The sequence below is a fragment of the Diadema setosum genome, chromosome 4, assembly GCF_964275005.1.
Source record: "Diadema setosum chromosome 4, eeDiaSeto1, whole genome shotgun sequence".
Classification (NCBI taxonomy): Eukaryota; Metazoa; Echinodermata; class Echinoidea; order Diadematoida; family Diadematidae; genus Diadema; species Diadema setosum.
This window is the reverse complement of record NC_092688.1, coordinates 18,795,748-18,815,713: the sequence shown is the minus strand read 5'-3', so window position 1 is coordinate 18,815,713 and position 19,966 is coordinate 18,795,748. Positions and strand designations below refer to the sequence as shown.

General features: G+C 38.4%; 2 protein-coding genes across 2 annotated transcripts; one reads left to right on the top strand and one right to left on the bottom strand.

Moving 5' to 3' along the window:
- Window positions 1-3,212: 3,212 nt before the first annotated feature.
- On the top strand, window positions 3,213-8,631 carry LOC140226971 (coiled-coil-helix-coiled-coil-helix domain-containing protein 2-like). Its single transcript, XM_072307407.1, has 4 exons — window positions 3,213-3,371; window positions 4,414-4,573; window positions 6,850-7,057; window positions 7,965-8,631. Exons 1-4 carry the CDS (start codon window positions 3,325-3,327, stop codon window positions 7,973-7,975), a joined length of 426 nt encoding a protein of 141 aa, XP_072163508.1. The 5' UTR covers window positions 3,213-3,324; the 3' UTR covers window positions 7,976-8,631.
- A 3,951-nt stretch (window positions 8,632-12,582) lies between these two features.
- Window positions 12,583-19,696, bottom strand: LOC140226970 (DNA-directed RNA polymerase III subunit RPC9-like). The gene is made up of 6 exons (XM_072307406.1): window positions 19,618-19,696; window positions 18,069-18,105; window positions 17,166-17,264; window positions 15,905-15,999; window positions 15,414-15,471; window positions 12,583-13,281 (listed from the first exon to the last, which is right to left on the bottom strand). The coding sequence occupies exons 1-6, from the start codon at window positions 19,623-19,625 to the stop codon at window positions 13,138-13,140; spliced, it is 441 nt and encodes a 146-aa protein (XP_072163507.1). The 5' UTR covers window positions 19,626-19,696; the 3' UTR covers window positions 12,583-13,137.
- Window positions 19,697-19,966: the final 270 nt, after the last annotated feature.

Below are 19,966 nucleotides of genomic sequence, written 5' to 3'. Positions count from 1 at the left end.
CAAATAAGGTGTAAGATCACATGTGACATTAATACAAAACTGCCAATTTGCATTTGATTGATCAAAACTTTAAAAATAGTTTTGATCAGAATTTGCTCAAACTATGACTGTCATGTTTCTCCAGTGTGTTTGCTTTTATTCACATGAAGTAATTTTTAGGTCATTCCCCTTTAATTCCCTCGCAGGATTTTTAAGTCTTCAGATAGAACATTCGCTATATCGGTATGGCATCTGTGTTGTGCTCTATTGAGCATTTTTCATGTACACTCTCAAATTACAGGGTACAAGTGTTTTCTGTTGCACAGGCAAGGCACCAAATGAGGAAATCTGTGAATTGACTATCTTACATGAGCACTGAAAATTATATAGGTATAAAGGGAACACAGAAAAAAACAAACATTTCAGGCAAACTGAAAATGTGTAGGTGCCTACTCTGTTTATCATATGGTTTTGATACATGACAATGGAAAGTGCTCTTTATTTGAAAAATTGTTACATTAACACCCATAAACTTCCCTCCAAGGAAAAAATAAAGTCAACATGTGTTTGTGATACAACAGATTCTTTTGAGTGTTTTCACTTTAACTGGGCATTGACAAGTAAAAGACAATATGCATTGTTGTTTTTTTAACACCACCACACACAAAGTCACTCAAAGGGTAACTGCAAACTGGTGCTCTCAATCCACAATGTACAACTCTTTTTAACTTTCTTTGTACAATTCTTCATACAGTGATTTAAATGTTAATGTAAGCATTTATATATATGTATAAGTGAAGAATTAATACTGCATTGCTGGAATATGCCATTTTGTCTGATATTCTTGTTCTATATCATCACTTGCCTTGATAATCATTTTATATCTGTAGAAGAAAAGAATGAAAACTGTATTGCTTGAATGTGTCATTTTGTCTGATATTTTTGCTCTATATCATCACTTGCCCTGACAATTATTTTATATGCAGAGGAATCATTCACATTGATTTAGTCATAACCGGTACTGTGAATTATTAATGAGATCATTATAATCGTGTGGCAGATGGAAGGTGTAGTGTGAATAGGATGGCCATGTAGTGCAAACAATTCCAGATTGTTATACTTGCCAGGAATGTTAAAAATAAATTTTTAATCATGCAATAAATATATATAAAATGACTGAAAACAATGTTTAAAATAATATGATTTGGTGTTGTTAGTGTGTCAGTGTGAGCTGAGAGATGCGAATTTGAATGTAAGATGACAAAGTCCAGAATTCTGCATGAGTTATGTGCATTGAAGAGTTTGATTGCAGAAGGGGATAAGTACCATTTTGAAACATTTTAAAGAAGTGTATCATCAGATCGAGTGAAGCACATCCTTTAGGTGATGCCTCATTTGTTACACAACAAGGAATATTTTTTTTAAGTATATATGTGAGCCGCTACAACAAAAGGATCCTAAAGTCATTGACGGGTGAGCCGAGAAAATCGAGTTTGAAGCCAGATCACCAAAATCTGTCAAAACGTTAGGATTTCTGTTGTTACATAATTTTGTAGTCTAATGTATCTTCTATCATCTGCTGAAATTTCGAAGCTAAATGATCAAAGAAAAGGCCTGAAAATAGCATTTTTCTGGGCCATGCTTGGCTCGCCCGTCGGCGACTTTAGGATCCTTTTGTTGTAGCGGGTCACATATGATTAAAATCATCCAGTAATATCATTTTCTATGTTTGTTTTTTGAGCAGCTTCAATCACAAATATCTAAAATTCTTTAAAAAAATCAGGAGTTAACTCATTTTTCAATCAACATTCTATTTGCTCCTAAGATTGGTCCATGGTTGACAACCAAAATTTCTCATGAATTAAAAAAACTTGTGTTATACTTAACATCTTTTCCCTAAATCAAGGGAGCAGGAAAGACATGAAATGAGGTTGAACCTGTTTCTAGAAAAATCAACGCAACTCAAATTTCAAAGCAAGCCATGTGTATTGCTTTTACAGATTCAGCCTTTATAAGAGAAAACAGAAATGCCTTGTACCAGTATAGCTTTAACTTTAATTTCTGGGTTTGTTTATTTGTTTGTTTGTTTGTTTTTGATGAACATCAAGCAAACATCTGGCTTTTACAGGTTCAAGCTGTACCTGGTACCTACTGATCTTATTATAATAAATGGGAGAAAAATAAATCATAAACAGGTTCAGGCTCTCTCTCTATAAAAACAGCAACAACTACAACAAACATACATATGCCATCAGATCACATATTATTTAAATCTCACAAGTTGTAAGTCCTCACAAATCATAGATCTTATTTCATTTTTGTCATTCTTTTTTTATCTTGGGTATTGCGAAGAGGATCACCCTGACCACATTATAACAAAGACAGAAAGAAAGAAACTTGCCACAAGTCTGAAAGTTTCTATCATACGGATGTTTATTATGCTCAGTTGACTCGCGCATGGTTTTTTAACAGTGAATTTGACATGGGAAATGAAACAGTTCAAAAAGCGGTGCATAAATTTAATCTCATATTTTCCCTATTGGCGAGAGAGTGGAACAAATTGCTTGAAGAACTTACATCAATAATAAGCACAAATGCTTTCTAAACAGCTCTACAAAAGCATTTGCATTTGGACTAAGCAGCACTCCATTCACAGTCATGTTCAGTGATGCTCAACCTGAGCTTTTCAGAGTAACAGACCCAGATCCAGATCCAGATTATTGACAAGATTTTTATTCTGTCTGCCAGTTGTTCCAATACAGTTACATTAAATTTGTCAGTTCCTGTTTATTTTTTTAATTGCTGTACATTGTGAATAAATTCTGTCTTTACCCCGCATGTTTTCTTTTTGTTTATTTTCTTCTTTTCTTTTCTTTTTTTTTTTTTTTGTTTCCTTCGTTCTGTAGCATTATCTGTTATTACAATTCGATCTATTTGGAAAAACTTAGTTCATTCATCCTCACACAAGAAGGGACTGCTGGTATGTGTGAAGAATCTTTCAAGAATGACACATTGACAGCTGTAAAGTACATTGTATTTATTTATTTCATTTTTTCCCTCATGTGTCGTGGGGATTCCGCGATTTGACGGACAAGCGCCATCTACCGCTGTCCTTTATGCAGTGCTTATTCAACGTGCGTTCTGTTAAGCACATACACATGGTACACAGAATGTGTATGGTACATTGATTTGCAGTGCGTTTATGCATGCGCGAACTTGGGTAAACTTCAATTATGACGCAACACAGACACGCACTGAGCAAATGAAATAATCAAAGGCTTCCTGCGAGCCTATTTGCAAAAGAACTTGGTATTCTCTTTCTACCTTTCCTTATCTCACATTGCAATGCCTAGAGGAGGAAGAAGTCGAGGACGGTCATTCTCTCCAGTGAGGTAAGATGTCTTCTCCAGGAATTCTGTACAGTTTCTCTACAGAGATCAATAAGACGTCTTCCTCTATCCTCCTCACTTTCGAGATGATTCGGCGAGCTTATCGAGGCCGAGCATGCAGGCCAGCAGCAGGCGGGCGGGCAGTCTCCCGGGGAACTTGCGTGTTGTCAGCCCTCTCTTGCAGCGCTGTGCATAACGTGCAGCCGGATCGGATTTGCTTGAGTCATAGGAAAAAATAGGGATAAAATTTACAAACTTTTACAAAATTATATATTTGATAACGTGCAATGTATCAATTTCAAAGTTGGAAGTTTTGACAAAATCTTTCAGGGTGACTGATGTCAGTGATGAATTCATATTTTGTAAAAAGAGAAAAAAGAAAAAAAAACAAACAAACTTGGGAGGCCACATTGGCACATGGTTTGAAAACTGGTGTTCAGCTAACGTTAGATCTGATCATACAGTTTGGATATGTTCATGAATATCATAGACTATAGACTCTAGCAACATTTGAAATAGCAGCAGGCTACCGTACTTGAATTGCATCCCACACCACAGAGGTGGACTTTGTGTGGGAAAATATTGTGGCGCTAGTGTAGTGCGAAAGTACACTAGCGCCAATGTCCTTTAACTGTAATTGTAACATGTTTGTGATGAGGAATTTTATGTTGGGTCACTTGGGTATCCTTGAATTATTAGTGTCTAAGTGTTGTGCATGTGTAGGGACAGGTTTAGAAGGTCTAATTGTTACAATTTTTTGACATTTTAATCCCTCAACTTCAATTTACTTTACATTTAGGAGGTTCAGATTTTATGAATAAATGATTACTGTAAAAGTGGACATTTTCGCGCCAATAATTTTTCACACAGCTGGGTAAGATGAGTGTTGAGTGTTTTTATTTCCGCAAAATCAAGACATCAACTACTGGACTATGGCAAGCAAAAATATTTGCATGCTCTTGATATTTTCATGCTAGTTTCTGATTGTGCGAGAGACAGAATGACTGATGAAGTGGATCTATCTCTCATTCTCTACATACACAAGGTCTGCTCCTCCAAGGACAGTGGCACAGCCAGCTCCTGTGCCCCAGAGAGCTCCTGTACCAGCCCAGCAGCCAGCCATGGGTGTGGGTCAGCCAAGGCAGCCAGGGCTACTGGGCCAGATGGCAGCCACCGCTGGAGGTGTAGCAATTGGGTCAGCCGTGGTAAGAGCTTTACAACAACCACCTCCTCCTCTTCCTCCTCCTCCTCCTCCACTCCTTCTTCTTCTTCTACTGTACAGAAACATCCAGGGAGAGCCCTAGCCCTGACACATTATTAACCCCCTCAGTACTGCTACTACAAAATATGATTAGCATTGTGTCCAGTATGACTATCATTGAATGGTACTGGCACAGTGGCAGTGTAAACTTTTCATGTGCCACGTTTGCACATCCGACTCGGTCAATAGTGTACCAAATTTGCATATTTTACTCAAACACACAAACATACGGTACCCAAGCCAATTGATAAATAGATAAATGATACAGTACAATAAAAGCATCACTTGCAATTCCATCCCCTTCATATGTGGTGATTTAATATTAAGCTGTGTTACCTATTGGATTTGCATGTAAACTTTATGTTTCTGCCACTGCTTTGTGTGCAAATTTCATGCCTGGACAATAACGTAGCTACTGTTCAATTGAAAGGAAAATTATCATAGTTTAAAGTTGAAAGGAAAATGATCATAAAATTTACATGTACATCAAAGCAAAGCTGGGCATTTTCTCTACAACTTTGCTCATTACGGCCCGAATTCACGAAGGTGGTACAAATGAAACCATGGTTTAAACCATGGACAAAAACCATGGAATGCCAAGTGTCGCATGCGATATTTCGCTACGAAATCGGTCATTTCGTCGATGAAATGATTATTTTGTAAAGAAATGACAACATTTTGTAACTAAGTGAACATTTCGTCCACGAAATGATAATTTCGTTAACGAAACAGTCATTTTGTCGACGAAATGACCAATTTCGTAACGAAATATTCTGTTTGACACTTGGCGCTCCATGGTTTTTGTCCATGGTTTAGACCATGGTTTTGTTTGTACCACCTTCGTGAATTTCGGGCCTACATGTCCGGCATACCCAAAATCTTTAGAAAGTTACATAGATTTGACAAACAGAATGTTTTCCCAAACTTAACCCTAATCAGGCTGGGCTTTTTTGGCTCTGCTATATCTGGGGGGGGGGGGGGCGGATTCCGCCGCCCCCCCCCCCCCCCCCCCCCCCCCTTCAGATCTCGCCTATGGAACGCGCGATCGCGCCGAAAATCGGCACACGCGATGCCCGCGACGTATTCTATCAAATTGTATGGTTGCTTTCTCCGACAAATTTTTCTTATATTTTATATTAATTAATTATTGTAATTTATGCATAAAATCAGTTTTGGGCTCTAAATCACTTATTTATGCTCCAATTAAGCTAATTTCTTTAAAAAAATGTTTCTTGTATCATTCTTCTGAGACATAGGATAAAAAAAAATCTGTATCGAAATTAATTTCTTATGTATTTTATTGTTTTTTGAATTTCTTATGTATTTCTTTGTTTTTTGACCTTTTGTTTTTGTTTGTTTTTTGGCCAAAATTTGTCACAGACATTTTTCAAAGCATTATTATGCTAAAATAAATTAATTTCGGCCATTCTAAGTGAAGATATGAATTTTTATGTGAATTAATTGAAAAAACACAATTTGCATTGGATTTGTACACAAAATCACGTTTTGGAGCAATTTTGGGGTTGACAAATTTTTTTCAAATGGGCGTCGCGTCAAAACGGTATGCGTGGGTGCAACAATTTGGGTCTCAAAAGTTGCGCGATACTTGAAAGAAAAAAGTAATGAAACATCGCGGCGGGAGCTTATTCGCGTTGCGAAGATATTGCGCGAAACGTCGAGGGGGGGGGCGGATTCCGCCCCCCCCCCCCCCCCCAGCCTGATTAGGGTTAATGTCAGCATGCCAAAGTTGCCCTCTGAGAATAATGAAATTTATGACGTGATGACGTCATCGCATGGCGCAACCAATCGCGAGCCTGATCTTATCATTTTTTCATATATTTGCAAAGGATAATCTGAAGGGGAGAAAAAATACAGCATGTTGATACATGTACATACATGTATTAGAAATGAAGCTTGTCCATAATAAGGCATTCCACCACTGGACAAAGAAACTGGAACCTAGTTTTACTAATTATGTATGCCTAATCAAATTGTCGAACTGTATGCTTCATGTTGACCTGTCTTTTGTACTTTTTCATCATATATCTTATATACATGTACATTGTATGTGTGTGCATATAGTAGGTACATTTGTAGTAGTATTAGTAGCCACCAGGAAAAAATTTGGTGCTGGTAGCGATACAATATATATTTTATGTTTGTTTGTTTGCTCTTTTTTTTTTTCACTTTGTAAACATGTTTGATCTTGTGGTCATCTAGGGTCATGCAGTTGGCCATGCCATGACCGGAGGCGGAGGTCACCACCAACCGGACGTCACGTATCAGGAGCAGCCCCAGCAGCAGCAGCAGCAGCGAAATCCTTGCCAGTATGAGCTGGAGCGATTCATGCAGTGTGCAGACACCCAGAGCGACCTCAGTTTATGTGATGCCTTCATCATGGTCCTCAAGGACTGTAAGAGGGCAAATGGTAAGGACTCGTGGACTCCTAGCAAACAGTAGACACATGCACACTGTATACAGTGGACTCCTGTTATAACAAAGTCCTCGGGGACCAGCAATTTTCTTTTATTCTATCAAAATTTTGTTATAACCAAACAAATAAACAATGAAAATATACTCAGAGTGGGTAATGTTGCGGACTGAATTTTTACTTCGTTGTAACCGGAATTTTGCTATAATTATAATGTTCGTTATCATGGGAGTGCTGTACATTGTGGGTTTGTTTGTAACCATGGCAAACTTCATCCACGACTTGTACTTGTAGTCAGAGAGCTCGCACACTTGTAGCAAGAGTTCGCACACTTAGGAAGTGTTCCGCGCACATCAAGGCTCGCTCAACAGATGAGACAAAACATGGTGTATCATTTCACGGTCATACTCTGTAGTAGCATGTGGGAAATTAATACTCTATCCTATGTGTGTTGAATGTTGAATGTGCTCTGATTTATGTATTTCTCATGAATACTCCTGTTCCTCGTGATTTGAAAGTCATCATACTGTCAAGATCGTGGCAGATTTTGGAATTCAGAAAGTATTGTGTCCTCTCATTACATACAAGACAGTCAGACTGTCCCAGGCACTCATATCAGGGTTGGAAGTTCATTGCATTGCATACATTGTCCAAGCTTTAACCCGTTGAGGACGAGCCTCTAGTATACTCAGGCAAGTGTCTATGGGAAATATGTGTTGTAGCAAAATCAGCCCGTCCTCAATGGGTTGAAAGCAGTAATGATTTTGCTATTTCAAAGAATGAGCAGGTGGTATTTTTTCCCCTTCTGAAACTCTGCTTCAGTTTCAATCACATGCATTCTTTGTAATACCTCTATGTTTATCAAGTGTATCTCCCTATTTTTGATGTTCTTCCATTCTTACAGGTCTGGCGTAGCACTCTTGTGAAGAGTTTCCATCCTTTCACTGAAGAATCAACCTGCTTCTCAACAGGAGCCTTGCCCACCATTTTGTCCGATGCCTCCGCATCAAAATTGAAACCACGAAGCAAGAACTACGAAACCTATTATGGATTGTTATTATTTTGTCAGATGCATGTATGCATAGGTATTCATGTGACAGTCATCTGTCACGACAAGGTTTTAATGACCTATTCTCTGACAGTCATCTGTCACCACAAGGTTGTAATGACCTATTCTCTCATATTCACTGTAAGGCAGCCAACCTGACCACAGAGTTAAAATTGGAAAAAGAAGGAAAAAAAAACAACACACACACACACTCATGCACAGACAAATTAGGATACTGTAATTGCCTCATGAAAGGCTTCCAAGTTTTCAGATCAGCTATGATAACAAAGTTTTAGTGTTGACATACATGTAGTTTTAATAATGGATTGCTTAGCAGAAGCAGTTGGACATTCTTTCACCATGCCTTCCCCTCGTGTGGTTTGTTTTGCAAGTATTATGAAATGCCGAGTGTGTTTTAATCCATGTCAGAACAGAGAACTGTTCTGTCATAGCCATGTTTGTCATATATGAATATGACGTGTATGTTTCAAATTACATATATTAAATTATGCATATGAAAATATTTTGGTGAACCCGTCCTGTGGAAGCGCAATTCTTTTTCACTTGTACGATACTTCAGATGTATGCGCGATAGTGACTCAATGGAAACATCGTAAAATGCTGTTGAGACACGAGAAAGAAAAAAAGAGAGGGAGAAAGAAAGAAAGAAAGAACGAAAGAGAGAAAGAAGGAAGGATGGTTGTAAATAACGAGATAACTTTGTGGACTAGGATATTTAAACCGTCTATGGGCACAAGCAGTGAACCCTTTATCCATCAGACTGGAGACCCTGGGAGTATTTTGCCTCAGAAGATCTTTACATCATTACTGGCACCTCTTCACATTTCTCTGCATATGCTACAGTATCTTGGAAAAACCTCAAACAACTGTTTAAATTCATAAAATTTGCTAAAAACCCGAGAGAAGTTTTGAGGGATATAGAACTTCAAAGTTCTGAAATACCATATTATGTTGTCAAGTATCCACTGTATTATGCGGGAAGTATGACCATTTACTTTTACAGCTTTCATGATCACTCCATACCCCATGGAAATTGTTTTAAAAATCGCTAATGACGGGAGAAACGCAAAATACTGTACTATGTATGGGAGCAAGAGCACTCCTAGTAGAAAGTCCTGTTTGCTGGAAGCAGAGCCCTACTGTGAGACAGCAGTGTATTGTCGATGGAAAGGGAAAACAGGAGGATCTAGAAATTCTGTAAGGGGGGGGGGGGAATGCAAAAAATATATATATATATATTTCTGGTGCCATTTCTGGGTTACATCAGCCGACAAGCAAAACAAAAACAAAAACAAAAAGGCTCCTGTGGCAAATTTTTTTAATTTCTTCTTGTGCCACTTCCGGGTCTCATCGATTGACAAGCAAAAAAAAATAAATAAATAAAAAAATCTGGTGCCACTACAATAGAAAATGAAAGGGGAAAGCATGCATCCCCTTTCATTTTTTCTTTTTATTTCTTTGATTTTGAGAAAAATTGGGGGGGGGGGGCATGCACCCTCCAGATCTGCCACTGGAAAAATAATATATCCCACCAGTTTGCTTTCATAAACAAGTCCATGTTTCAACATACACATTTAGCTCAAAATGAGCATCAAACAAATGAACATTGCACAAACCTTTTTCATGCAGATAATTCCCAGGAAGGAGATATCCATTTTGCAAAGGCTGAAATAACTCTTAAAAGATCTACTCAATGAGACTACAGGGCAAAATGTCACATAATAAGAAGGGAAATACCTGTAGTGGTACTTCATATTTTATCACTTTGCCTCGTACATCACGGACACCACATGCTCCAACAGAGAGAAAGGAAAACACAAAAATATACTTCTTCAAACATACAACAACAAAAAAGAACTATAAAGGTTTTGGAGGATCTTGGGGCAGTTCATGGTGACGGTTCATTCGAAATCAGTCACAAAGGTATGCCCTAATACAGTGCACTCCCCTATAACAAATACCAACAAAATTTTGTGTACAACAAAGAGAAATTCAGAGCACAAAATTTTCCTGTAGATATCTCAATACACTTTATTTGTTTGGATATATCGAAATTCCAATATAACAAAAGAAAACTGCCGGTCCTGATCAGAACTTTGCTACAAATGGAGTTGCCAGTAGTTCATATTCTGTGTGCCATCACATTTAACCTATTGCTAATTACAACCACATTGACCATGTACTAACTCTGAATTGACATATCACATAGGCAATAGAGTATTTAAAGCTTCATCTTGGGAGTAGATGAAAGGTCTCACATTGGGTGGATGGGTGAATTAACTTCATCCACCGATACCCGAGTCCACATTCAGTAGAAAATTATCCGGAATAATGTATCCCAGCAGAAGAAATACAGCATGGTTATTGCCGGTATAATCCAAAATAATCTTTACCAATGCAATGTTTGCTGTTTCTGCATACTGATCATTCTGCATCAAATCTAAGAACATACATGTAGGATGGTGGTTAACCAGTAACAGGGTTGACAACACGTTTATACACACTCAATTTCTTTCAAAACATTAGCAAGGGTTTCATCTTCCAGATGTAATACATTGTACTGTTAAAAACATTTTTTTCAAAACTCCTCAACTGCTGATCAAAACTTTCAACCACTTTTGACCACTTTCAACTTGATACTGTATCTATGTGGGATACAATTTTAACTTCTCCAGTGGTCTTGTCATCTTTCAGATGGATACTTTAAAAAAAGACTTTTGACCTTTTGACCACTTTTGACCACTTTCTCCTTGACATATGGGACGCAGTTTTTAACTTCTCCAGCTGTTGTCTTCATCTGATGAAATTTAACATTCACAAGTACATGTACTTTGAAGCTGCAGTTGTTCCAGGTTTTGGTTCAAACCCCATAATGGCATTCAAATCCCTAGCAAGCATCAATGTCATTTACATAAATTATAAACAATGCTCCTGTTGACAAAAGTAGATGTTTGACAATAAGTATTAAGTTGAACAGTGCAATTCTCCCTATTGCACATGACTGTAAAAACTCAAACAGTGGCGGTGCTATTTAATATCTACATGTATAACAATGTGTTGACAACTATGCGCTGATGCACAGGTCCAGCTCTATTTGATCACACACACACACACACACACAAATATTGAGAACTATCTCTGAACTACCTCAGTTTTGTAGATTTTCTCATACATGTAAACTGTTACGTGTTGGAAAAAGAAATATCAAGTTATAAGCTCTGTAAATGCATTTCTATTGTGAGATGACAATGTTTTAGTCCTGATAAAGAGGGAAAAATTAGATGAGATTACCACGTGCATATGCTCTACTCGTGCCTGCTGCACAGTAACTCAACATAACCAGAAGCGCAAAAGTGAAAACCCACCGAAAGTTAAAAGACAAATTACACAAACTTTTTTGATCGAACTGCTGTTAGTTTTTTGAGTAAAGTTGGGATTTGGGACATGATCGCTATTATATTCTGTTGTGCAAGACATCTTTTCGCGAGTATCAAGAAATTTATTGCCATTGCTATGGCAAAGGCATTTTGTACACAAATCATACAAAATTTTGTTCAGGGAAATACTCTTGTGTATTAGCAACTGAGTTGTAGTTTGGGACATGATTGCTAGCATATGTTATTGTGAAGAACGCCTTTGAGTGAGTGTAAAGAAAAGTGTTGCCATATCAAGAGTACAGTATTTTGCAAACAAATCATACATATCTTGTGGATCAAAATAATCTCATCGTTTGAGCAACTGACTTGAGATTTGACACATGATGCATAACGCGTTACCCCGGGGTACCATAGTACCCTGGGGTACCACGTTGTGTAGCGCCACCTCACGTCCACTCGCCATGGCAACATGATGTATGATGATATGGCAAAAATTAACAGAACATGGCTTAATAAGTCAACCCTACATCTGGAGGACTGTTAACAGTATGACAGAACCATTATCCATTACAAATTATAAATTTATAAAAATATAAAGAGAATTTAACATATTATCACTTTTCTCGCATAATAGAGAAGAACAGTGGAGTTGCCTCTTTCAGAAGGCAGGGGGAATAATATTAACCTTAACTATATGTCAGTGACAAGTCAAGGAAATGGGCACTTTTTTTTTCAAAAAAATCTTATTTTGTGAAATTCTCTTTATATTTCCTTATATCTTCCTTCACATGTGACATCATACCCTGTAGTAGTCTTCTCATCCAGAAGTGACTGCACAGATACTTCAAAAATTCATAACTTTTGAACAGATTGTCTGATTTTCCCCAAACTTTCACTGATGTGTTCTACTCATATTGCTGCATTCCCTCAATCCACATGTATATGAAGGTGGACTTGTCCTTTAACCACTTGAGGACGGACTGATTTTACTACAGCACCCATTTCCCATAGACACCTGAATGAGTATTCTCAGGACTCTTCCTCAACGGGATAAATGATCTCATTGGTGCCAGCACTATGAAAATGAGTGTCAATCTTTATCATCTCCCGTGCACTACATTGCCACTCTGCTAGTGACCCTGACTCTCTTGAGATCTGTGTCAGGTTTTTATTTCTCCAGTGACTCAACACTGGAACACCTACAGACAAGGTTACATTGTGTCACATGACGTGTTCTCTGAGGGGCAAAAACAAATCACGTGTGCATTGCTCTTGGGTACGATACATGCATCACATACCAGCCTGACTGAATGAGCTGATAAAATCGCGCGCAATGATGGGAGGTGGGATGTAACAGTTATCTACTTGCCCACACGTATGTGAGCCCCATCACACAGTTTTAGCCACTCAGCATGCCTTGATGACGTCACTGGAACCTCGTCTACTGATACCTCCATCTACAAGTCAAACTGTGTTTAGCCGTTGAGGACGGTTTGATTTTGCTACAGCACGCATTTCCCATAGACACCTGCCGAAGTAAACTCGGGACTCGTCCTCAATGGGTTAAGCTGCCAGTGTGCAACAATCTTCACCATGTCAATCCAATGTCCGCTGATGTTGTCATCATGACTTCAGCGCCATCCCTCATCATCTTCCTGCATGGCCTCCTCTCCTCCCTCTTCCATCTCCTGGTCTCCAGGCAATGTGGAAATGATGACCTGGATGAGTTCCTCCATCTGCTCTTCTGTCAATCTCTCCTCGCATTCCTCTATCATCTGTGAAAACAGGCATCAACAAAGATATACAAGGTAAGTGCCAAATTGTGTCTCACACATTTGCATAGAAGAAATTAATGTTTTTCTAACTCCCGGAAGTTCATTGACCCCCCCCCCCCCCTCCCATGACCTTTGACCTTGTGGTGACCTTCAACTCCCCAAGGGACATTTACCATCCAAGTTTGGTCACAAACGGACAAAGGGATCAAATGTTATGAGAAATAATCAAAACGTGCCATAAAAACTTAACATTGGGCCCTAAAAGTTTGTTGACCCCTGTCTGTGAACTTTGACCTTGTGGTGACCTTCAACTCCCCAAGGGACATCTACTGTCCAAGTTTGGTCACAAACGGACAAAGGGATCAAAAGTTATGAGCCATAATTGAAACGCGCAGTAAAAACTTAACGTTGGGCCCTAAAAGTTTGTTGACCCCTGTGTGTGAACTTTGACCTTGTAATGACCCTCAACTCCCCAAAGGACATCTACAAGTACCATCCAAGTTTGGTCACAAACGGACATAGACATCAAAAGTTATGAGCCATAATTGAAACACGCTGTAAATATTTAACATTGGGCCCTAAAGTTCATTGACCTCTGCCTATGACCTTTGACCTTGAGGTACCCTTCATGTTTGGTGAAATGTGCAACTGTGTATAACCACTCTTCCCTCTAAGTTTGATTGAAATTGAAGTCCTCAGTAGAGAGTTATTCAAGTTTTTGTAGCGTCACGGACGGACGACGGACGGACAGACGCCACAGGCAATCCCTTTCTCCCCACACCTCCAGTGGGCTCGACAAAAATTATGAATTTCAGATACTGGCCTACAGATATGCCTTCTCTCAAGGGAATCCCAACCTGTAAAAAAAAACAAAAACAAAACCAAAAAAAAACAAAGCCCAATATTATCACATTCTATTATTAGAAAAGCACTCTGAGAGGGCAGACCTCCGCCAAGCATGCAGCCCATTTCCACCACTGATCTTCCATTAGAGATATCAGTGATTTCCACCCATACATACTTATAGCATGTGCTGAAAGTCGCCCGATTTCCCAATATACAAGCCTTTGTTACGTCATAAACCCTCGCTGCAAGGCTTTAGTGCGCGCATGCAAACCTCAAATAAGCGCAGCCTGAACTCCCAAGTTCATTGACCCTACCTGCCAAAATATCCAAAATCCTTCATAAATTCCCCACTCAATCACTACAAAAATTTAATCATCTGTTACTTGTATCATTCTAAACCTTTCCTGCAAGTTTCATCCAAATCCGTTTACTACTTTTTGAGTTATTTTGCACACGGACAAACTGACAAACCAACGAACAAACCAACGGTAACGAAAACATAACCTCCTCCCTTGGCGGAGGTAATAAGTGTGTGTAAGTGTGTGTGTGTGGGGGGGGGGGGGGGGGTGGGTAGCTTTACTCATCATCTACACACACATACACACACACACACACACACACACACACACACACACATCATGTGATGGATGTACATGTAACAGCATCATTATGGTTGAAATCCAATTAATCAGAGAACCTGCATTGGCTGTTGCTGTTCTTATTGTTTTCAAATTGGGATGGATGGAGTACAATAAGGGAGTTCACGGTTGCAACTTGCGCATGTGCAAAATAAAGGTCAAATGAGAATGTTTGTGTATTTGCCATTGACTTTCAAATTAAAAGAATCCTCAGGCAAATGAGGATTTAGAATGTTAAGTTGTGTGTTTCACCTTGTTAGAACGCACAGGTGAAAGTGATTCATCAATATGTTTAACAAAAGCTGCACTCGCATTTCATTGTCATTGATTACAAAGGTGGCATGCTTCAACAAAAAATGCTCTGTCACAGGTCCTTTCCATGTTATTTGAAAGTCTGTGGTGTAGGGGTCAAATGAGACATGTGCTAACCATGAACTCCCTTATGATACTAACTCTATACTCTGATAATTATCAATTTGACCATATCTCCCATTCCCAAATCTAAGACAGAAAATTTCAAATCTGAATACCTAGTTCAGTATTATGACATTGGTGGATACAGTGCAAATATACATACAACAGAGATCTTGTCTTTCCTTGACATTGCACAGAATTAAACTACTGATGGACACAGACTGACTGACTTACTGCCATAATTTCCACTGTGGTTGTTGGTCTGTGGTTCAAAAGTTGCAGCTTCTCTGCCCTGTAGGAATGATATACACATTTGACTGTAAATAATGTGAAGTGAATAATTATATCAACCACACAGCACAAAAGATCAAAACGTCATCTATTGATGCTTTTATTTGACTTTTCTTTTTATTTGAGCATTAATACGCTGGAGGTTTACAAAAAAAAAAAGAAATATAAATTGTAATTCTCACATTCTGCATGTTATTGGTCGAAACCATTTATGCAAATTACATGAGGTGATGTCATCAATTTAACTAACAGAATCAGAAGAACTAGATATTCAAATCAACTTAAACAAAACATGAAATTGCACTTCCAAGCATGTTCCCTGAAATGTTTAGGAAGCATCAGTGATAGGCAATAATGAAATTAATGATAAAATATATGAAAGTGCATAATATTAAATGATAATGTGATAAAGGGAAAAAAAAGGGGAATCCTACTTTGTCAATTTGTAGGGAGCGACTGCTTTCAGAAATGCCTCCAGGACCTCTGCTGACTGCAGATGACAAGGAGTCTTCTCCAGGTATTTGATTGTCTAGTAGGGAAAAGATCATGATGATGAAGTTAATATTAATATGGTTCTACCTCTGGACCATGACAAAGGCCTGAATCCACTTCAGGTGAATATTATATCCTAAACTACTAAATACAAATGAATAAGACAGTGTGATCTAGCTAGTCACTTTATGAGAAATGAGAAAATATGCAAGGCTTTCTCTGAACTTTGGCTTTCATTACATGATATGCAAATTCAAGGCAATCTATTTCTTCTTCTTTTTTAAGGGGGGGGGGGGGGGTGTGAATGACAGCTGCAGACTGATCACAATGAATGAAAACTAATTGATCATGAATGGATCATTATGTGCAGTAGCTGCTATAACCCCAAAGATGGAAACCAGGGTAATTTTATGACTCTTGTGTCTCCCGAGTAGCACTTTTCAAATATCAAACACGAACTACTCTTGAGATTTTGAACAGAAATGACACATTAATGACTCAACGCTGCATCCACAAAAGACACAAGTAGCGTCAGGGTAATCTTTTTTCACCGTACCTGTTAAAACGGTACCACCAAAATGTTGCTCGGATGTTGTCACAGTAATGTTTTCTGCTTTTGTTACTTACTGCTGTTTTATTGTCAGAGGCGAAGAATTTTGTTACCCTAATGCTATCTGGGCATTGCCGCAGTAAGGTCTGTTAAAACAGGGCTTGCTTCATTCACCAAGTGTAGGTGAGCCTTTCAAAGTTCACAGTGTTATGCATTTTAATTTCCCTCTTTTTTTTTTTTCATCTTCTTTTCTGTTAACAAAATAAATGAGGAATTGCACACACAGTGATGTGCAACAAGCATAAACAGCAAAAACAGTTTACTAAAATGAGTGACTTCTGTACAGTTTCCTTAATGCATCATGTTCTCTTTCTTGATCATCTCACATCTCTGAAACAGGCTAGGAATTCTTTATGCTTTTTAGAATGATACTTAGTAATAGCTTCATACATGTATCACATTCAAAAGTATGACTTTTAATGTTGTTTGATTCATACCTCCTTCTTCTCCCTTATCTTCAGACAAACTACAAACAGCCCATGCTGTATCAATTGAATTTTCAGTAACTATGGAAACTTACTCCCAGCACTTTCTTTAAGTCAGGGATTTTAAGGATTAAACACATGTACACTGCTTTCATGCAGACACCATACCTCATAGGAAATGGTGGCCAGATTCTGCTGTTTCTTGCTGATGCTCTTCTTTCCCTTTCGAGCGCTTTCAGCTTGTAAATCACTCAGCAGGGAGAAGACCTGAAGAAGTGGGAAAAAGGTATGAACCAGGACATAGTAACATAGACACAGTTACCAAAAGTTCCAATAGGGCAAGAACAGATTTTCAACCAGAACGCGAGTAAGACAGCCAAGGATGTGGTAGTGGATGGAAATAAAGTTTGTTGCCACCACAGAGCAAGCTAATTCACATAAAACAGACTATTTAGTAACATGTTAAAGGTGATACGATTTTCACTGACAAACTTATCAAGCTGTTCAAATGACTTCTGGATCCATAAGCTGTAGTTCTGTCTGGCAAGTTTGTAACAAACTTTCTGGTTTCTGGAAAAAAAATTTGACTGGGGGGGGGGGTATGCACATACTTTGAATGTGAAATCAACCTGTTTGTTTGTTTTCTTCTTCTCAGCATTGCACATATAAAAGTCTTGTGTACCTTGTTTCTCACAGTTTGACTTGCTCACTCAGTTATTATTTGTTGTGGATTGCAGAAGTGCTTCTTCTGTAAACAGGCAAAAACGGGAAGAAAATTGTGTGCTACATAGTACAATCCTATAGTAACAGCTAATTCCCTGGAGGGTCATCATTCTGATGATAGCTAAAGGCTACATGTACTACATAATAACAAAAAAAAAAACAAAAAAAAACCAAAACTTTCAAAAGTTTCACAAAAGTCCACTGAAGAATGATCCAAATTACCCAACTACCATTTAATTCCAAAAGATCAAAAAACTAAAAGAATGACTACCAGGTAGCATTGTCATTTTTGAATACTTTAAAAGCTATAAAAACTTCTTCTACTACAACTTCTATTCCCAGTCTTACCTCATAATTACTCAGCATGGCTGCACTCTCATTGATTCTGCAGTGGGGGGAAATGTAAAGGTATCAAAACAATTCAAAAAGTAGTGTGTGCTTGCAAGATCACAATTTCTACAAGTTAAACAACTACAATTGGATGGGAAGCCCCGCTAACGTAATCTTTTTCCTTATTCTCTTTTTGTTTGCTGGAGGATACCTACGTACATCTCACAAATTCACAGTCTAATTTTTATAATTATAGTGGCCTACTAGTGCTATTCTAAATAAATAATCCAAAACAAAGGAGTCTCTAAAACTTAAATTGTGCCATAGAATAGAAACAGACTTGGAACAGAAAAACTGACCAGAAATGAATATTATTTAGTAGTGGAAAGCTCAGTCGGTAGAGCACCGAGCTAGCATCTGGAGCCGGAGGTCTCGCGTTTGAATCCTGATGGAATCTCATTTTCTTTGCTCAATTTTCCACTAATAAATAATATTCATTTCTGGTCAGTTTTTCTGTTTGCATTTGTTACATATTCAAAATGCTGCATCACTTCGGTGATCCCTCATTTATCCCCAAGTTGAATTATCCTTTGGGTTTATGCCAGGTTCAAGTGTGTACATGTATGTGTGTGTCACACACAAACACACGAACACTGCTATATCTTCTGACCATTCGAGCATTGAGAATTTTGGGTTTCTGGGACAAACACTGAACTAGGGCTTTCTATAGCTCAGCAGTTGGTAGAGCACCGGGCTAGCATCCAGAGGTCTCGGGTTCGAATCATGATGAAATCCCATTTTCTTTGCTCAATTTTCCACTGATAAATTAAATACACTTCTGGTCAGTTTTTCTGTTTGCGTTTGTTTAGTAATGTTTTCATAGACTCATTCACCCTTGAACAAAATTTAGGCAGAAAATGCTCAAAATGGTGTCTTTCAGAACCATCTTTCACAATAGATGAGAACTAGCACAATTTCTAATCCCAAAACAGAAAAGCTCCCCGTGGACCCTACCCTTAAACTCATGAAATGGTTACAAGTTCAAAGACCCTCCCCTAGAGGTAGCCCCGGAGACCGCGCCTTGCGGCGCGGTCCTGGGTTTAGATGGCGGCTACCCCGCAGTTTCGCTAAAGTGAGAATCACGAATAACTCCCTATTGCCACATACGGCAACTTCACAAATAAACCATGGGTAAATTTCTATCATAAACACAGTGACAATAACAAATGAAATATACATTATCCCATTGCCTTGGTTCTTCTCACCAATTTATCTGGAAACTGCAAAATTTTCCACATTTTTTAGGAGTAAGCGGCCTGCCCTATAGTGGAGACTGGAGTGCCTTACAACATGTATTCCTTCATAAACTTTTACTCATAGACATAGTTTACAATCTTGCAATGGCCAATGCCAATGCCAAAGCATTGCGTTGGCAATGCCAATCAATGGACAATGGAGGACAATGGATGCATCTTCAGCAAGCAAAATAATAAAATACTTTTACAGTGCAGTGCAGTGTCCTGTCAGTCCCCCCCCCCCCCCCCCCAACATTTTCAGGGCAACTTACATTTCCATTTTATCCGCGTAGCCGTCAACAAGACAGACAAAACTGGTGGAAAGCAAACTCAGTTTCTCAAATTCCAAGGCAACTAGAGTTTCTGCTTCTGGTTGACATCTCCTTGGCCTTGTACACACTGCAGCAGCAGCTCAGCTTCACGTACAAAATGTACTGTATGTTATGTGTTATACGAAAACCAAGAGATGCATGTGCGCGACACACGTATTCGGGCGATACTCGTTCTGAAAACAGTCGGCAAAAATATTTTTGATTAAAATTTAAACCCAAAGAAATTATAACATAGCAAAATCATCTATCTTAATTTTTGAACTACTATATAAAAATAAAATAACAATTA